This window comes from Vipera berus (genome assembly GCF_964194415.1).
Source record: "Vipera berus genome assembly, chromosome: 5".
Classification (NCBI taxonomy): domain Eukaryota; kingdom Metazoa; phylum Chordata; class Lepidosauria; order Squamata; family Viperidae; genus Vipera; species Vipera berus.
This window is the reverse complement of record NC_138207.1, coordinates 103716729-103734499: the sequence shown is the minus strand read 5'-3', so window position 1 is coordinate 103734499 and position 17771 is coordinate 103716729. Positions and strand designations below refer to the sequence as shown.

The window sequence follows — 17771 nt, the reverse complement described above, 5'->3', positions numbered from 1 at the left end:
ATTCTGGGAGTTGGAGTCCACAAGTCATAAAAGGGCCAAGTTTGAAGACGCCTGGTCTAGCTGAATTCCTGTTAATGACTGTGTTGATCCCTCTTTGCTCCTTCTTTCTCTGCCTGCTGAAAATTGCACATACAGAGCAAGTTAGCTGCTTCGCCCTTGTTGATGCAGTCTGTCTTCCGCCCATTCCACTCATGAACAGCATAAATTAATAACCAACACCCTACTTTTTCCCTGTGGCAGATCTGGCTCAGAATGAGCTTGATGGATAACTAGACCCAATGTAGTTGGAATTTGGGGAGGGGAAGGGAGGGGAAGAAGAAAGAGGGCTGTGTAAGAAAGTTGGCTCAGCTAAGAGACTCTTTCTTACCAACCCCAGCTATTTTGCCAGAAGTTGATCTGCGTGTCCTGGAAAGAAAAGCCATTTATTTCTCGTCATCTACCGAAGCAGGAGAGAGCGACAGGAGGTGGTGAAACCATGCTTCTTTACACCGTGTCTCTTTTTTTACTTCTCACAGTCAACCGTGGAGGCTCGGGTAAGTGTTTGAAATGCTTGCAAACGTTCTGCCTTCTTTTGCAAAGGTGAAATAATTCAGAGGGTTCTTGCAACAGAGAAAAAAGGTTGTTTGTTCAAACCTGGTGGAGGAATTTTTTTTTTAAGTGGACGGATTTCCTAACAACGAGGCATGCAAAGGAGGCTATGTTTCACAGAGGAAAACAAATGCATTTAGGGAACACTCAAAGATTGGCAGGCGGTTTAAGCCTTTCCCCAAATCTTAAAGAGTGATATTAACAAGACAGAAGCCAGGTTAAAGGATTATGATCCCCTTTGCAGATGCAAATGTTGCTGCTGGAAACACATTTGGCTGTGAGGTTTTTGCAAAGAAGTTCTACTGATAAGAAAATCTCGGTGGCCCAATTAATAGGGAAGTTAACAAATCAACAACTAATCTTTTCCTGGGCTAATGCACTAATAAGAATTTGCTTGCACGCTGCATCTGCTTAAATAAATAGCACAGCCGCTGGGGGGGGGGGAACGTTTTGCAAAGCAAACACCGAATTTGAAGCTCAATATGTAGCAATGGTTTTGAAGTGTATTTACATCAGATAAGTTTGAAAAAGTTGCCCTCTTAACTTTAGGAAGGCATCAAGTCTGTAATCATTTACCTGAAATGTTGCTATATATCCAGTGGACACAGTGCTCAAAGGAACGTTTCCATGTCTTCCAGTAGAGTATTTTGCAAGATCATAAATGTCTCGTCAAAAGGATTCACTATATTCACACACGGATACAAGCACACAGGCATGTGTGACATTCCTGCATCTCTTTTTCCTTCTCCAAGGAGACCATTTGTAATCTTGCATAGAAAATTCCACAGATGTAACGTCTTACTCTTAGAAAGGTAGGGTTAATAGCTGGAGCAGGATCTCTGGGTAATGACGATACCGCTTTATCAGATAGCTCCAGGCAATATTTAAGTCAAGTAGGATTCTTCACAGATACATTTAAGTGGTTTTGTGGGGGTTTTTTTGGCTTGATGTGGAAGTGGTTTGCCGTTACCTTCTTCTAAGCTGTGTTGACTTTGGGGGTTCCTGAGACTCCCTCATCCAAATCCTGGCCAAGATCAACTCTGCTTGGTTTTTCCGACCAGTCAAGATCAACTAGGATGGTGTCACAGTGGTTAGAGCACAGCATTGCAGGCCGACTCTGCCCGCTTTCTGGAGTTCGATCCTGACTGCCTCAAGGTTGACTCAGCCTCCTTCTGAGGTCTGTAAAACGGGGAACCAGATTGTTGGGGGCCACAGGCTGACTCTGTAAACCGCTTAGAGAGGGCCGTAAAGCACTGTGTGAAGTGGTATATAAGTCTAAGTGCTGTGGCTATTTGTATCGACTCAGCCTTCCGTTCTTCTGAGGCTTGCAAAATGAAGACCCAGATTGTTGGGGGTGACAGGCTGACTCTGCAAATTGCTTAGAGAGGGCTGTAAAGCACTCTGAAGCAGCATATATGTCTACGTGCTATTGCTATTGCTGGATGTTTAACAGAAGAAGACAATTGGAAGGTCTTCAAATTCCTGTTCAAGCAGGAAGCCCTACACCATTTTAGACAAACGGCTGTCCAATCTCTTCTTTAAAGCCTCCAGTGTTGGCGCATCCACAACTTTTGGAGGCAAGTTATTTTACTGATGATTTGTTCTCACTGTCAGGAAATTCCTCCTTAATTCTGGGTTGCTTCTCTCCTTGGTTTGTTTCCATCCGTTGCTCCTTGTTCTGCCTTCAGGAGCCTTGGAGAACAGGTTTTTTTATTTTTATTTTTTTATTTTAATTCCATTTATATCCCGCCCTTCTCCGAAGACTCAGGGCAGCTTACAAGCTTAGCAGTAGCCTTCATTCTATGCATATGCCTGCTTATTAGGGCTTTCATACACCCCCCAAGCGGCATTATTACAAAGTCAGCTTATTGCCCCCAACAATCTGGGTCCTCATTTTACCTACCTCGGAAGGATGGAAGGCTGAGTCAACCTTGAGCCTGGTGGGACTCGAACCTGCACTAATTTCAGGCAGCTGGTGTTACTTAAGGAGGCATTAGCCCACTGCTCCAACAAGGTTGTCCCACTCCTAGTCAACTCAACTGCTGAGCTGGCCTGTCAAAACCCAAGGATCCTGTAAAACGTTTGCAGCTTATTCAAGGTGCCTAAGGAAGCGTTGAATTTAACGTTTGCCTCAGCCAAATCAGTTTTTTAATATTCTAAATCTGTCATTTGGCCTGACAGAGCTCAAAGCTACAGCCCAAAGGTTCAGCGAAGCTATATATTTAAATCCATGTTTGCACCAAATCCAGGTTTAGAGGCAAAAAGTTGAGAAGTTGCTGAATGGGAAGCAAGCCTTTTTGTCGGTGTGATTTTTCCCATGCTATTTCCCCCTGTGACAAGTATAAAAAAGAGGGAAAGCTGCTTTGATCCAACCATTGCACTGCCATTTTGGTTTGACTACACCTTGATCTTGATCTTGTGCAGAAACAGGACCATGAAACCAGCAAGATCTGAGCTTGACTTGGAACTAGCCCTTCCTTCCTTCCTTCCTTCCTTCCTTCCTTCCTTCCTTCCTTCCTTCCTTCCTTCCTTCCTTCCTTCCTTCCTCCCTCCCTCCCTCCCTCCCTCCCTCCCTCCCTTCCTTCCTTCCTTCCTTCCTTCCTTCCTTCCTTCCTTCCTTCCTTCCTTCCTTCCTTCCTAATAGCACTTAGACTTATATACCACTTCACAGTCCTTTACAGCCCTCTCTAAGCAGTTCACATCTTCCTTCCTTCCTTCCTTCCTTCCTTCCTTCCTTCCTTCCTTCCTTCCTTCCTTCCTTCCTTCCTTCCTTCCTCTTTCCCTCCCTCACTCCCTCCCTCCCCCCATTCCCTTGTCTTCCTTCCTTCCTTTCTCTTTTTCCTTCCTTCCTTCCTCCCTCCCTCTCCCCCTCCCTCCCATTCCCTCATCTTCCTTTTCCTTTCCTTTCCTTTCCTTTCCTTTCCTTTCCTTTCCTTTCCTTTCCTTTCCTTTCCTTTCCTTTCCTTTCCTTTCCTTCCCTTCCCTTCCCTTCCCTTCCCCTTCCTTCCTTCCTTCCTTCCTTCCTTCCTTCCTTCCTTCCTTCCTTCCTTCCTTCCTTCTTTCTTTCCTTCCTTCCTTCCTTCCTTCCTTCCTTCCTTCCTTCCTTCCTTCCTTCCTTCCTTCGTTCCCTCCCTCCCTCCCTCCCTCCCTCCCTCCCTCCCTCCCTCCCTCCCTCCCTCTATTCTAGGAACTGGTGAAGTTCTACCATTCTTTCATTTGAAGTCCATGAAATTTATTTATTTATTCCTGGACTTGGGTGGATATCACAAATTCATTGAAGCATTTTAGCCGGTCATCGCATTGTAAAGTTTGAGTACCGAAGCAGAAATCCATTTCCTTTTCAGAACCTTTTCAAACCTTTTCTGACCTTGGCATAACCACAAAAGTATTCTTTAAAGTGTCCTTTTATTCTAGGCAATCAGAAATGCGTCTTAAAATAACCTCATGGGAATATTTACGCTGCTGTCCTGAGACAGGGTACACATCTTCAACAAGCCAACACAAATTAAACGAGGCATGAACATGTTTCCACTACCCTGTGACCTTACTAGACTAGTATGTTTAAATATTTAATTGCTTTTTAAAAAATATATATTTATATAGTGTTTAGGGAGCTGCAAACTTTTAAAAAAATGGATTCTGAGGGCAAGTTATAAGCAGATTTTACTAACAGGTCATTGAAGAGACCTATGAAGTTTTCACGGAACTGTTAAAAGAATTAGAGTGAAATATAAAGGGCTTGAAAACTCCCCCTATATATTAAGGACAAAGTGTTATAATCCCAACAAGACCCATTAATTCGATGCTCTTGAAAATATGCGAGTGTCTGAATACAGATTTATTTGCTTTCTGGGCACACAAGCAAGCACAACCACAGCAGACACTTGTTTAAGCCAAGATCATTTTTACCCCACTGATGTCATCGGTTGGAGCGAGGAAGCCTTCGCCAGTAAACAGACCAGAATGGAACGAATCAGACCATCTTAGGATAACAATAGACGTTTGATCTGTTTGCAGAGGAACTCCCTTGCGTTCCAAATTGGGGACACAGGAATGCTTTTGGCAAAGTTTGCCACCGTGAAGACAAGTCCAGATGTTCATCTCTGAGTCATCACAGTTCCCTGTATTCTTTCCCCACCAAAACCAAAGAAAACCCATTCTAAATTGAGAGAAAGGGTAAATTGCACTATGCACCCCATTTGCACAGATGACCTGGATAGAATAGAATAGAATAGAGTAGAGTAGAGTAGAGTAGAGTAGAGTAGAGTAGAGTAAAGTAGAGTAGAGTAGAATAGAATAGAATAGAATAGAATAGAATAGAATAGAATAGAATAGAATAGAATAGAATAGAATAGAATAGAATAGAATAGAGCTGGAAGGGACCTTGGAGGTCTTCTAGTCTAGCCCCCTGCTCAAGCAGGAGACCCTATACCATTTCAGGCAAATGGGGTGTCCAGTCTCTTCTTAAAAACTTCCAGTGTTGGAGCATTCACCACTTCTGGAGGCAGGTTGTTCCACTGGTTAATTGTTCTAACTGTCAGGAAGTTTCTCCTTAGTTCTAGGTTGCTTCTCTCCTTGACTAGTTTCCATCCGTCGCTTCTTGTCCGGCCTTCGGATGCTTTGGAGAACAGCTTGACTCCCTCTTCTTTGTGGCAATTCCTGAGATATTGGAACATTGTTATCATGTCACCCCTAGACCTTCTCTTCATTAAACTAGACAAACCCAATTCCAGGGTAAACTAGGAGCGCAAAACATCCTTTAGCCCCCAAATTAACTCATTTGCCAGTATGGTTTCCCCCCCAAAACACCATTTCCCCCCCTGTAAAATAATACATTAGTAGTGTCTGCCTTCTTCTGCCCTTGGCTAGAATGGAACAGAACAGAATAACAGAGTTGAAAGGAACCTTGGAGGTCTTCTAGTCCAGCCCACTGCTCAAACAGGAGACCCATTTCAGACAAATGGTTGTCCAGTCTCTTCTTAAAAGCCTCCAGTGATGGAGCATCCACAACTTCTGAAGGCAACTTCTGTTCCACTGGTTCATTGTCCTCACTGTTATGAATTTTCTCCTTAGTTCTAGATTGCTTCTCTGCTTGATTCGTTCCCATCCGTTCTTTCTTGTCTTGCCTTCTGGTCCTTTGGAGAATAGGTTGACCCCCCTCTTTTCTTGTGGCAACCCCTGAAATATTGGAAGATTGCTTTACCCGCCATCTCCCTTACCTCCTTTGCCAGACGGGTGAAATGGCCAGATTTTGAATTTGCAGATGTTATCTCGGCAGAGGCCAAGAGGCATTTTAATAAGGAGAAAGTCACGGTGAAGTCAGGAGGGTGTGCTGAGCAAAGATTGAAATTGGCTTGCTGTGTTCTCAGTGGCCCATGAAATTCCGAGCAGACTTCATGTGGAAAAAATTATTTGGATTTCTCTTTTCTTTTGTGTTCCGCGAGCAGGAAAGTATTTTCTCGTTGGCCATAACTCAAAGTTAATTATTACCTAGTTTCAAGGTTAATTCCGGGACCAAAAAGAAAAGGAAAAAAATGCAATTTTACCTTTTCCTTCATCCATTTCTACTGCCAGAGAATTTGTCCTCTTCTTTCAGCCTAGGTTGGCCTATCCTGGAAGAAATCAGTGTCGGAATAGAGCATCTCTTTGCAATTAGGCCTTATTTCACAGTTGGATAAGTGGCCTCTGCAACCCAATTTGATAATTGATTTCTGCCAGAGGAGATCATGGCACCTAACCAGGTTGACGAAGGCTAAAAAAGCTAAGCCAGATCTAATGTCTCAAGTCCCTAGTATGGGAAGCTGGAGGGAACAGCACAGAAGAAAGTGGGGGCCAGTTATGCTGATGTTGTTGCCAAGAAGAAAAAAACACATGTATCCATGGACTGTAGTCGCCCTGAGTTAAGTTCAACTGGGAGACGCAGATTTAACTTCGTTGTGCCTGAGGGCTGAAATCGAGAAGGCACAAACTCAGTGCCAAGTTATAAGCTTGGCAGCCTATGCTTTTTGCAATCGTAGAAGCTTGCTTTCATTTTGTAACAACAATGTGATGATGAAAAAAAAATCCTTTGTAAAGTGGTTTCTTTCTTTTTTCTTTTTCCCCCAGGAAAGACTTTGTTGAAAGTCTCTTCCCTTCCACTCCAAGCAGCAAATGCCTTTGGGGTGTGGGGAATGGCTTTCTGCCCTCTTTGAAGCCAATTCCCTGATGTTGAAACCAGCAAGACGGACATAGTTTTGGCTTGTCCTCGTTCTTAAGTGGGTGGGGAACTCAGCTGCAAACCCGAGTTAAGGCTTGATGGATGTCCAAGGAATTAGAAGAGAAAGCTTTTCTTGCTTTTATAATCACGGCTTGTTATTCTTCCTTAGAGGGGAACTTATTCTGCCTTTTAAGAGGCAAGGGTAAAACTTTGTAGGGGAGGGGAAGGAGAGAAAGGAACCATTGAGAAGAAAACAAAGGAAGTAGTCTTTCCAATTTCAAAAAAAAAAAAAAGAAAGAAAGAAAGAAAGAAAGAAAGAAAGAAAGAAAGAAAGAAAGAAAGAAAGAAAGAAAGAAAGAAAAGGGGGGGACTGATGGAATCTGGGATTTTTCCAAGCTAGAGTTCATTAAATGGGTTGGTGCTTCATGGTCCGGGATACCCCATGAGATTTTGGAGAGGGACCTCGGGAAACAGGCTGTAGTTAACATATCAAAAGGCATCAGGTTAAGGAAGACTACTTATTCTGGAGCTGCTAACCATAACTGGAGCATCTTTCTCAGGTTCAAAGCATGGATGTTTACAGCCTTCCTTCCTTCCAAAACGAGGTTGATCTGCGTTTAAAGCAAGTCGGAATTCTCCAAAGACATACTGCCTCCTGGTGACCTCTCGGAAATGACCGTGTGTCATCTTCTGCACCAAAAATTCAGAATTATATTGTGGTTGTTAGCTGCAAAGTTGTGTCTAACCCATCGCGACCCCCATGGACGACGTTCCTCCAGGCCTTCCTGTCCTCTACCATCTTCTGGAGTCCATTTAGGCTCACGCCTCCTGCTTCAGCAACTCCATCCAGCCACCTCATTCTCTGTCGTCCCCTTCTTCTCTTGCCCTCAACCTTTCCCAGCATTAGGCTCTTCTCCAGGGAGTCCTTCCTTCTCATTAGGTGGCCAAAGTATTTGAGTTTCAGCTTCAGGATCTGGCCTTCTAAAGAGAAGTCAGGGTTGATCTCCTCTAGGACTGACCGGTTTGATCGCCTTGCAGTCCAAGGAACTCGCAGGAGTCTTCTCCAGCACCAGAGTTCAAAGGCCTCAATTCTTTGGCGCTCGGCCTTTTTTATGGTCCACCTTTCACTGCCATACATTGCAACTGGGAAGACCATAGCCTTGACTATATGCACTTTTGTTGACAGGGTGATGTCTCTGCTTTTCAGTGTGCTGTCTAGATTTGCCATGGCTTTCCTCCCCAGGAGCAAGCATCTTTTAATTTCTTGGCTGCAGTCCCCGTCTGCAGTGATCTTGGAGCCCAGGAAAATAAAATCTGTCACTAGATTTTATATAGAATTATATAGCTAACGTATTTTTCCCAAAATAAGCCCCACCCCCAAAATGAGCCCCAGTTAAGATCATCAGCCAGACAGATGCATTGAGTACCGTATTTCCCCGAATATACGCCCTAACTGAAAAATAAGCCCTAATTAGTCTTTTGGAGCAAAAATTAATATAAGACCCGGTCTTCTTTTCAGGGAAACACGGTATTTTTGTTGTTCAGTCGCACAGTCATGTCTGACTTTTCGAGACCGCATGGTCCAGAGCAGGTCATGCTGCCCCATCCTCCACTGTCTCTCAGAGTTTGCCCAAATTCATGTTCAGCGTGTTGATGACACCATCTAACCATCTCCTTCTCTGTCATTCCCGTCTCCTTTCACTTCCCCTCTTTCCCAACATCTGGCTCTTTTCCAATGAGCTATTGCTTTTTTAAAAGAATCCCAGTCTTTTAAAGAATACTTAGTCTAAAGGTCTACGGAGATTCTTAGCCATCCAGGTCCTGGTTGTCCCAAAGGTGCTTTTTTCCGGAGGCAACTGGACTTTCTTGTTTTTCCTTTGAAGACATTTCTCTTCCCATCCAAGAAGCTTCTTCAGCTCTGACTGGATGGTGGGGAATGGAAGGATTTGCATTCCTTGCAGACAGCTGGTCATTTGCATCCTTTCAGAGAGTCGTTGAGGCCACTTGGAGGTTTATCTATGTCCTCGGGGTCACTTGAGTGGTGCAAATGTTTGTGGAGACTTCATGGCTGCAGGATGCTGTGTTGAAAACATCCTGCAGCCAAGAAGGCTCCATACCCATTTGCACCACTCGGGTGACCCCGAGGTCACAGGCAAATGAGTATGAGTATGAATGAATCATGAACTCAGTTCGCACGTTGTTTGGGAAATTAACATATGTGTGTAAAGAATAAAAAATTATATATATATATATATATATATATATATATATATATATATATATATATATATATATGGATCTTCGGTCATTCGGGTTTCCTCCTGCGTAGAAATAAAGGTGTAGGTGCAACATTTTGATGGGATTCCGTCGAAACGTTGCACCTACACCTTTATTTCTACGCGGGAGGAAACCCGAATGACCGAAGATCCACATATAAACACCCGCGAAAACCTCATATATATATATTGCGTAATTCAATGAAGCTATGAGCTATGCCGTGCAGGGCCACCCAAGACGGACAGGTCATAGCTGAGAGTTCTGACAAAACGTGATCCACTGGAGAAGGAAATGGCAACCCACTCCAGTATCTTTGCCATGAAAACCCTATGGACAGTACCAAAAGGCAAAACGATATGACGCTGGAAGATGAGCCCCTCAGGTCAGAAGGTGTCCAATATGCTACTGGGGAAGAGCAGAGGGCTAGTACTAGTAGCGCCAGAAAGAATGAAGCGACTGGGCCAAAGCCGAAAGGACGCTCAGCTGTGGATATGTCTGGTGGTGAAAGGAAAGTCCGATGCTGTAAAGATTTTTTCTCCATAGGAACCTGGAATGTAAGATCCATGAATCAAGGAAAACTGGACGTGGTCAAACAAGAGATGACAAGACTGAACAGTGACATCTTAGGTATCAGCGAACTAAAATGGACAGGAATGGGTGAATTTAATTCAGATGACCATCAGGTATACTACTGTGGGCAAGAATCCTTCAGAAGAAATGGAGTAGCCTTCATAGTCAATAAAAGAGTAGGAAAAGCAATACTGGGATACAATCCTCAAAATGACAGAATGATCTCAGTTCGAATCCAAGGCAAACCATTCAATATCACAGTAGTCCAGGTCTATGCCCCAACCACCAGTGCTGAAGAGGATGAAATTGACCAGTTCTATGAAGCACTACAGCACCTTATAGAACTAACACCAAAAAATGATGTTCTTATCATCATGGGGGATTGGAATGCTAAAGTAGGAAGCCAAAAGATAACTGGAATAACAGGCAAGTTTGGCCTTGGAGTGCAAAATGAAGCAGGGCACAGGTTGATAGAATTCTGTCAAGAGAATACGATGGTCATAGCAAACACTCTTTTCCAACAACCCAAGAGACGGCTCTACACATGGACATCACCAGATGGTCAACACAGAAATCAGATTGACTATATGCTCTGCAGCCAAAGATGGAGAAGCTCTATACAGTCAGTAAAAACAAGACCAGGAGCTGACTGTGGCTCAGACCATGAGCTTCTCCTTGCAAAGTTTAGGCTTAAACTGAAGAAAGTAGGGAAAAGCACTAGGCCAGTCAGGTATGAATTAAATCATATCCCTGTTGAATATTCAGTAGAGGTGACAAATAGATTTAAGGAATTAGATCTGATAGACAGAGTGCCTGAAAAACTATGGACAGAGGTTCGCGACATTGTACAACAGGTAGCAACCAAAACCATCCCAAAGAAAAAGAAATGCAAGAAAGCAAAATGGCTGTCTGAGGAAGCTTTGCAAATAGCTGAGGAAAGGAGGGAAGCGAAAGGCAAGGGAGAAAAAGAAAGATACACCCAATTGAATGCAGAATTCCAGAGAATAGCTATAAGAGATAAGAATGCCTTCTTAAATGAACAGTGCAAAGAAATAGAAGAAAATAATAGAATAGGGAGGACCAGAGATCTTTTCAAGAAAATTGGAGAAATGAAGGGAACGTTTAATGCAAAAATGGGCATGATAAAGGACCAAAATGACAGGGACCTAACAGAGGCAGAAGAGATTAAGAAGAGGTAGCAAAAGTACACAGAAGAACTATACAAGAATGAGTTTAACATTCCTGAAAATCACAATGAGGTGGTCACTGACCTTGAGCCAGACATCCTAGAATGTGAAGTGAAGTGGGCCTTAGAAAAGCTGAGCAACAACAAAGCTAGTGGAGGTGACAGTATTCCAGCTGAGCTATTCAAAATCTTAAAAGACAATGCAGTAAAAGTGCTACACTCAATTTGCCAGCAAATTTGGAAAACTCAACAATGGCCACAGGATTGGAAAAGATCAGTTTACATTCCAATTCCAAAGAAAGGCAGTGCCAAAGAATGTTCAAACTATCGCACCATTGCACTCATTTCTCATGCTAGTAAAGTCATGCTTAAAATCCTACAAGCTAGACTTCAGCAGTATGTGGATCGAGAACTACCAGAAGTGCAGGCAGGATTTCGAAGAGGCAGAGGAACTAGAGATCAAATTGCCAACATACGCTGGATCATGGAGAAAGCTAGGGAGTTCCAGAAAAACATCTACTTCTGCTTCATTGACTATGCTAAAGCCTTTGATTGTGTGGATCATAACAAACTGTGGCAAGTTCTTAAAGAGATGGGAGTACCAGACCATCTTATTTGTCTCTTGAGAAACCTATATGCGGGTCAAGAAGCAACAGTGAGAACTGGACACGGAACCACTGATTGGTTCAAAATTGGGAAAGGAGTCCGGCAAGGCTGTATACTGTCGCCCTGCCTATTTAACTTATATGCAGAGCACATCATGAGAAAGGCAGGGCTAGATGAATCAAAAGTTGGAATTAAGATTGCCGGAAGAAATATCAACAACCTAAGATACGCAGATGATACCACTCTAATGGCAGAAAGTGAAGAAGAACTAAAGAGCCTCTTGTTGCAGGTGAAGAAGGAGAGTGCAAAACTTGGGTTGAAACTTAACATTAAGAAAACCAAGATCATGGCATCTGGCCCTCTCAATTCCTGGCAAATAGATGGGGAAGAAATGGAGGTAGTGACAGATTTTATTTTCCTGGGCTCCAAGATCACTGCAGATGGGGACTGTAGCCAAGAAATTAAAAGACGCTTGCTCCTGGGGAGGAAAGCCATGGCAAATCTAGACAGCACACTAAAAAGCAGAGACATCACCCTGTCAACAAAAGTGCGTATAGTCAAGGCTATGGTCTTCCCAGTTGCAACGTATGGCAGTGAAAGTTGGACCATAAGAAAGGCTGAGCGCCAAAGAATTGAGGCCTTTGAACTGTGGTGCTGGAGAAGACTCCTGCGAGTCCCTTGGACCGCAAGGCGATCAAACCGGTCAGTCCTAGAGGAGATCAATCCTGACTGCTCTTTAGAAGGCCAGATCCTGAAGCTAAAACTCAAGTACTTTGGCCACCTAATGAGAAGGAAGGACTCAATGGAGAAGAGCCTAATGCTGGGAAAGATCGAGGGCAATAGAAGAAGGGGACGACAGAGAATGAGGTGGCTGGATGGAGTCACTGAAGCAGTATGCGTGAGCTTAAATGGACTCCAGAAGATGGTAGAGGACAGGAAGGCCTGGAGGAATGTTGTCCATGGGGTCGCGATGGGTCGGACACGACTTCGCAGCTAACAACAACAACAACAATATATATATATATATATATATATATATATATATATATATATATATATATATATATATATATATATATATATATATATATATATATATATATATATATATATATATATATATATATATATATATATATATATATATATATATATATATATATATATATATATATATATATATATATATATATATATATATATATATATATATATATATATATTAGTTATATTTATATACCGCCCTATTCCCTGAGGACTCAGGGCGGTTTACAGGGAATTAAAAATCCAAAATACAAAAATTAAGAACCAAATTAAAAAAATATTAAATTGACCCTGTAGTCGATTAAAAAGAACCCCAAATTAAAATTTCTCCTCAGTCTGGGCCCGAGAGCTTGAAGAGCCAGGTCTTCAGGCCCCGGCGGAATGATCGGAGGTCGGGGGCAGTTCTCAGCTCCACCGGCAGCTGGTTCCAGAGGGCAGGCGCTCCCACCGAGAAGGCCCTATCCCTGGGTGTCACCCGCCGGCAATCTCTTACCGGCGGGACCCTGAGCAGACCCTCCCTGTGGGAGTGCACATGCTTCTCCCAGAAGAAGGAAGCTGAAGCCACCAGCCTGAGGATGACGGATGGGATTCCGTCGAAACGTTGCTCCTACACCTTCAATTCTACGCATATATATATAAAGGGACGTGGTGGCTCAGTGGGTTAGGACGCTGAGCTTGTCGATCTGAAGGTCGGCAGTTTGGCGGGTCGAATCCCGAGTGCCACGTAACAGAGTGAGCACCTGTTACTCGTCCCAGCTTCTGCCAACCTAGCAGTTCGAAAGCACGTAAAAATGCAAGTAGAAAAATAGGGACCACTACGGTGGGAAGGTAACAGCGTTCCGTGCGCCTTTGGCGTCTAGTCATGCCAGCCACATGACCACGGAGACGTCCTCGGACAAGCGCTGGCTCTTCAGCTTTGAAACGGAGATGAGCACCGGCCCCTAGAGTCGGAAACGACTAGCACGCATGTGCGGGGGAACCTTTACCTTTACCTTTATATATATAAAAGGAAACTGGGAGTCCGTGAGTTCTAGTCATCAGGCACAAAGCCCAAAAGAGATATCTCTCTCAATCCTAGGAAGATGAGGGCAATGCCACGCCACTTCTGAGGTATTGCCAAGAAAACCACAGGGACCTTTGCAGGCCGTGACCCTGGGTCAACACGGAGAGCGCCAGAAAAACCAAAACAACCCAAACAGAAATAACAAGGAGAGGGAGGGGGAACGATGGATGAACCCAACTATGAAAAAAATCACCTAGAGAGCTTTAAAACGGTGAGGTCATTTGCTTTTCTCCTTTCCCAGTTGCTGCTGGTCCGGCCGCTGACCATCAGGGAACCTCAGAGCAAGAGGACTGGTGTGATGATCCCAGCACCATTCACCAGCGCTTGGATGCTATCCAAGAGGTAAGAAGATGCAATGGCACAAGATGCAGGATGGTTATCCCCACCTACCTCCCTGTGCAAAAGAGGCTCCCGGTTCCATGGGGGAAACTGAACCGCAGAGTTCTGGAACTGGGTTGCAGGAAATGGAAAAATGGGAAGTGGGAAACAAAATCAGAAGGTCTAGAGCAGTATTTCTGCACCTCAGCAAGCCTTAAGCTGCGTGGACTTCAGCTTCCAGAGAGAGGGAGGTAATCTGTTGAGAAGGTTTTGGGAAAGGAAGGAAGGAAGGAAGGAAGGAAGGAAGGAAGGAAGGAAGGAAGGAAGGAAGGAAGGAAGGAAGGAAGGAAGGAAGGAAGGAAGGAAGGAAAAGACAGATGGAGAGGGAGGGAGAGGGGAAGGAAGGAAAGGAAAGGAAAGGAAAGGAAAGGAAAGGAAAGGAAAGGAAAGGAAAGGAAAGGAAAGGAAAGGAAAGGAAAGGAAAGGAAAGGAAAGGAAAGGAAAGGAAAGGAAAGGAAAGGAAAAGACAGATGTAGAGGAAGGGAGAGGAAGGAAGGAAGGAAGGAAGGAAGGAAGGAAGGAAGGAAGGAAGGAAGGAAGGAAGGAAGGAAGGAAGGAAAAGACAGATGGAGAGGGAGGGAGAGAGGAAGAAAGGTTAGGAAAGGAAAACGAGGAAGAGAGGAAGGAAGGAAGGAAGGAAGGAAGGAAGGAAGGAAGGAAGGAAGGAAGGAAGAGACAGATTGAGAGGGAGGGAGAGAGGAAGGAATGAAGGAAGGAAAAGAGATGGAGAGGGAGGGAGAGAGGGAGGGAGGAAGGAAGGAAGGAAGGAAGGAAGGAAGGAAAAGAAAGATGGAGAGGGAGGGAGGAAGAAAGGAAGGGAAGAAGGAAGGAAAGAAAGAGAAAAAGAAAGAAAAAGAAAGAAAGAAAAGACAAATGGAGAGGTAAGGAGGGAGGGAGGACTTGAGTAGCAAATTTAGGAATATCACCTTTAGCTTAAAGAATGGAGACCTGCTGATAAAATAGACAAAAATGAGTTATATGATTCGTGGTCATATAACTTAGAAAAACAAACAAATATGTATTGTCCAGCTCAGATGGTGACTCCTAGCTGACCCGGAGCAATTGTGAAAGAAGCTGAACAGGGTCATAGGTGATTTGCACTTCGATGGGAATCCATTAATGAGCAACAGTTAAGAATGTTCCCTTTCCATTCAGAATTACTGTAAGTCAGAGTATGTTGATTCCAAGGCAGCAATGTTGCAATGGATGCATTAGTCCTGGATTAAGGACTTTCTTGTAGAAATCTCAAGTGGAGGCTTGCATAAGAGCAATTCTTATTCTGGCACCTCTGGCTATTCCCCTTGATAAATTGTTTGAATAGAAGAAGACGCATTTGCTACAAACTACAACTCGGAAGTTGTGTGGTCTTCAACAAGACTTGCTTCCAACCTAAGTGATCGGTCGAGAAAAGCAATCTCTGTCAAAAAAAATTTTTCCAGAATCCTTTAATTCTGATTTTCCTATTGTTTGCAATTAAGTGGGTTTTTTGGGCTCGATTTATACAACTTTCTTAGCCTGGTTCCTGAATTAACCTATACAGTTTTCCCCAATAAATTGAATTAGAAAGCTAACCAAAAGGGTTGAGTTTCCATAGCGCTTTAAGCCACGAGGGAACCAAATCAAGTTTACCACTAACCTTAGCATGTTGGGCGAATGAGTTACTAGGTCTTAAGCATGAAGCAGCAAGGCCATTAAGTTCCCCGAATTTCTTCTCTCCTTCCATCAGCAACTGGAAAAAACAGTTGAACATTTGGACTCCGAAGTCAAGTCACTGCTCAACGACGTTAGTGAAACTGCGTGGACCAAGCCACTTGCTCCTGGGACCCCACTGGTAGATCTCTTTGAAGGTAGGAAGTGGAGCCAAGCCAAGTTGAATGTCCCCACCCAATCGAGGAGTCGAGATATAGGGTGCAAGAGTTCTCAGAAGTTCTCCAACTATTTTGGAAGCACAATGCTCCCTTTTTAGGAGCCCTGCTACTGGATAACCCCATTGTGTGGAGGGGCACGGACTTGAAATACGGGTTTTGTAGTACTGTTGCACTGACAAACTAAGAGGGGTTTACCCATAGGTGCTCTCCAAAAAAAAACAACTGACCTCTCTTTGTTGTTTCCTTGAAAGTGTTTCGCTTCTCATCCAAGAAGCTTCCTCAGTTCATTGAAGCTTCTGCAAGTTGAAGCTTGTTCACTTCAGTGCAGAACTGAAGAAGCTTCTTGGATGAGAAGCAAAATGTCTTCCTCTCCTCTCCTCTCCTCTCCTCTCCTCTCCTCTCCTCTCCTCTCCTCTCCTCTCCTCTCCTCTCCTCTCCTCTCCTCTCCTCTCCCCTTTTTGGTTATTGGAAGGACCAGACTGAATGCTATCCATTGCTGTGTTTTGTCAGCAACTGTGGCTTTTTGCTGTGCCTGAAAAGGTTATCAACCCAACTTCTCTTTCTCTTTCTAGATCCTAGCTGAGCTTCCAGTTGATGGGCTGAAAATCCAGATTGTGAACTTTACTTCAGCAGAGTCAGCCTTCAAGTTGCCTTTTGATAATGCCTCAGCCTTGAAACCCAGCTGGTCTATAAAGTGTTGTGATGGACAGCAGCATTGAGTAAACATGTGTCATGTCAGTTGAAAACATGTCCGCAGGTGCAGTAGCAGGGGGCCAATGTTTTCTTGTAGACAAAGCAAATCGGCAACCGATGCAACTCCCGCAGGAGAGGTGATACATGTACACACCGAGGTCTGCACAAAACATGCAGGCTGTTGCATTTTGTACCACTGGAGCTTCCGGATGTCTTTCAAGGGCAGCCCCATGTAGAGCACATTGCAATAGTCAAGACGGGAGGGGACCTAAATCCTAAATACCATTAATCAATATCTGACCAGCCAGTTGAGAAGGAAGTATTATTTAGAACAGGGGTCTTCAAACTTGGCCCTTTTATGACTTGTGGACTTCAACTCCCAGAATTCCTCAGCCATTCACGCTGGCTGAGGAATTCTGGGAGTTGAAGTCCACAAGTCATAAAAGGGCCAAGTTTGAAGACCCCTGATATTGAACATGGTGAAGAAGTACAAGGTGAACATTGTCCACTGACTATAATGTTCCCTAATATTATGAAAAGAAGTGCTTTCAGGATCCTTCCCTCTCTTAAAGTAAAGGTAAAGGTTCCCCCGCACACGTGTGCTAGTCGTTTCCGACTCTAGGGGCCGGTGCTCATCTCCGTTTCAAAGCCGAAGAGCCAGCGCTTGTCCAAGGACGTCTCCGTGGTCATGTGGCCGGCCTGACTAGATGCCAAAGGCGGATGGAACGCTGTTACCTTCCCACCATAGTGGTCCCTATTTTTCTACTTGCATTTTTACGTGCTTTCGAACTGCTAGGTTGGCAGAAGCTGGGATGAGTAACAGGTGCTCACTCTGTTCTTACTGGTCCATAAATTATTTCTCAACTAGGGTCCTACAATTTACACAAGCCACAGCCTTGATGACTAAGCATGATGGGAACTGGAGTTCAGTACTCATGGAAAATGCCCTTTGGAGAGAATGCTAATCTGAATGACTCCTTTGCCTTCTTAAACCTAGAAGTCCTGTTTTTTTTCAGGAAGCACCGTATGGAACAGCATGCAATCAGTCTAAAGTAGAGGATGAGACTAAGTGCTCTCCTTCTTCTTGAAGCATTGATGGACATCTCCACTAGATCCATAATGAGTGACTCGTGATTGAACGTTCGAATGAAGGACTCAATAGTCAGATGTTTGGGACTTTCTTCACGGATGAGTTGAAGAGCTCTCCACCTACCTTAAGCAGAAAAGTACACCGGCATGACATCTGATGTCCTGTAACTCAGGGGTCTCTCACCTTGGCAACTTGTGGACTTCAACTACCAT

General features: G+C 43.9%; 1 protein-coding gene across 1 annotated transcript; it reads left to right on the top strand.

Annotated features, from left to right (window-relative positions):
- Positions 1-64: 64 nt before the first annotated feature.
- On the top strand, positions 65-16817 carry PLAC9 (placenta associated 9). The gene is made up of 4 exons (XM_081330123.1): positions 65-533; positions 13772-13872; positions 15635-15755; positions 16349-16817. The coding sequence occupies exons 1-4, from the start codon at positions 476-478 to the stop codon at positions 16357-16359; spliced, it is 291 nt and encodes a 96-aa protein (XP_081186249.1). The 5' UTR covers positions 65-475; the 3' UTR covers positions 16360-16817.
- Positions 16818-17771: the final 954 nt, after the last annotated feature.

Bases quoted from the DNA above. Each gene is read 5' to 3' on its own strand.
- PLAC9 (XM_081330123.1), top strand. From the start codon at position 476: ATGCTTCTTTACACCGTGTCTCTTTTTTTACTTCTCACAGTCAACCGT. The intron at 534-13,771 runs GTAAGTGTTTGA...CTCCTTTCCCAG, and splicing joins AGTCAACCGTGGAGGCTCGG to TTGCTGCTGGTCCGGCCGCT. The intron at 13,873-15,634 runs GTAAGAAGATGC...TCCTTCCATCAG, and splicing joins GCTTGGATGCTATCCAAGAG to CAACTGGAAAAAACAGTTGA.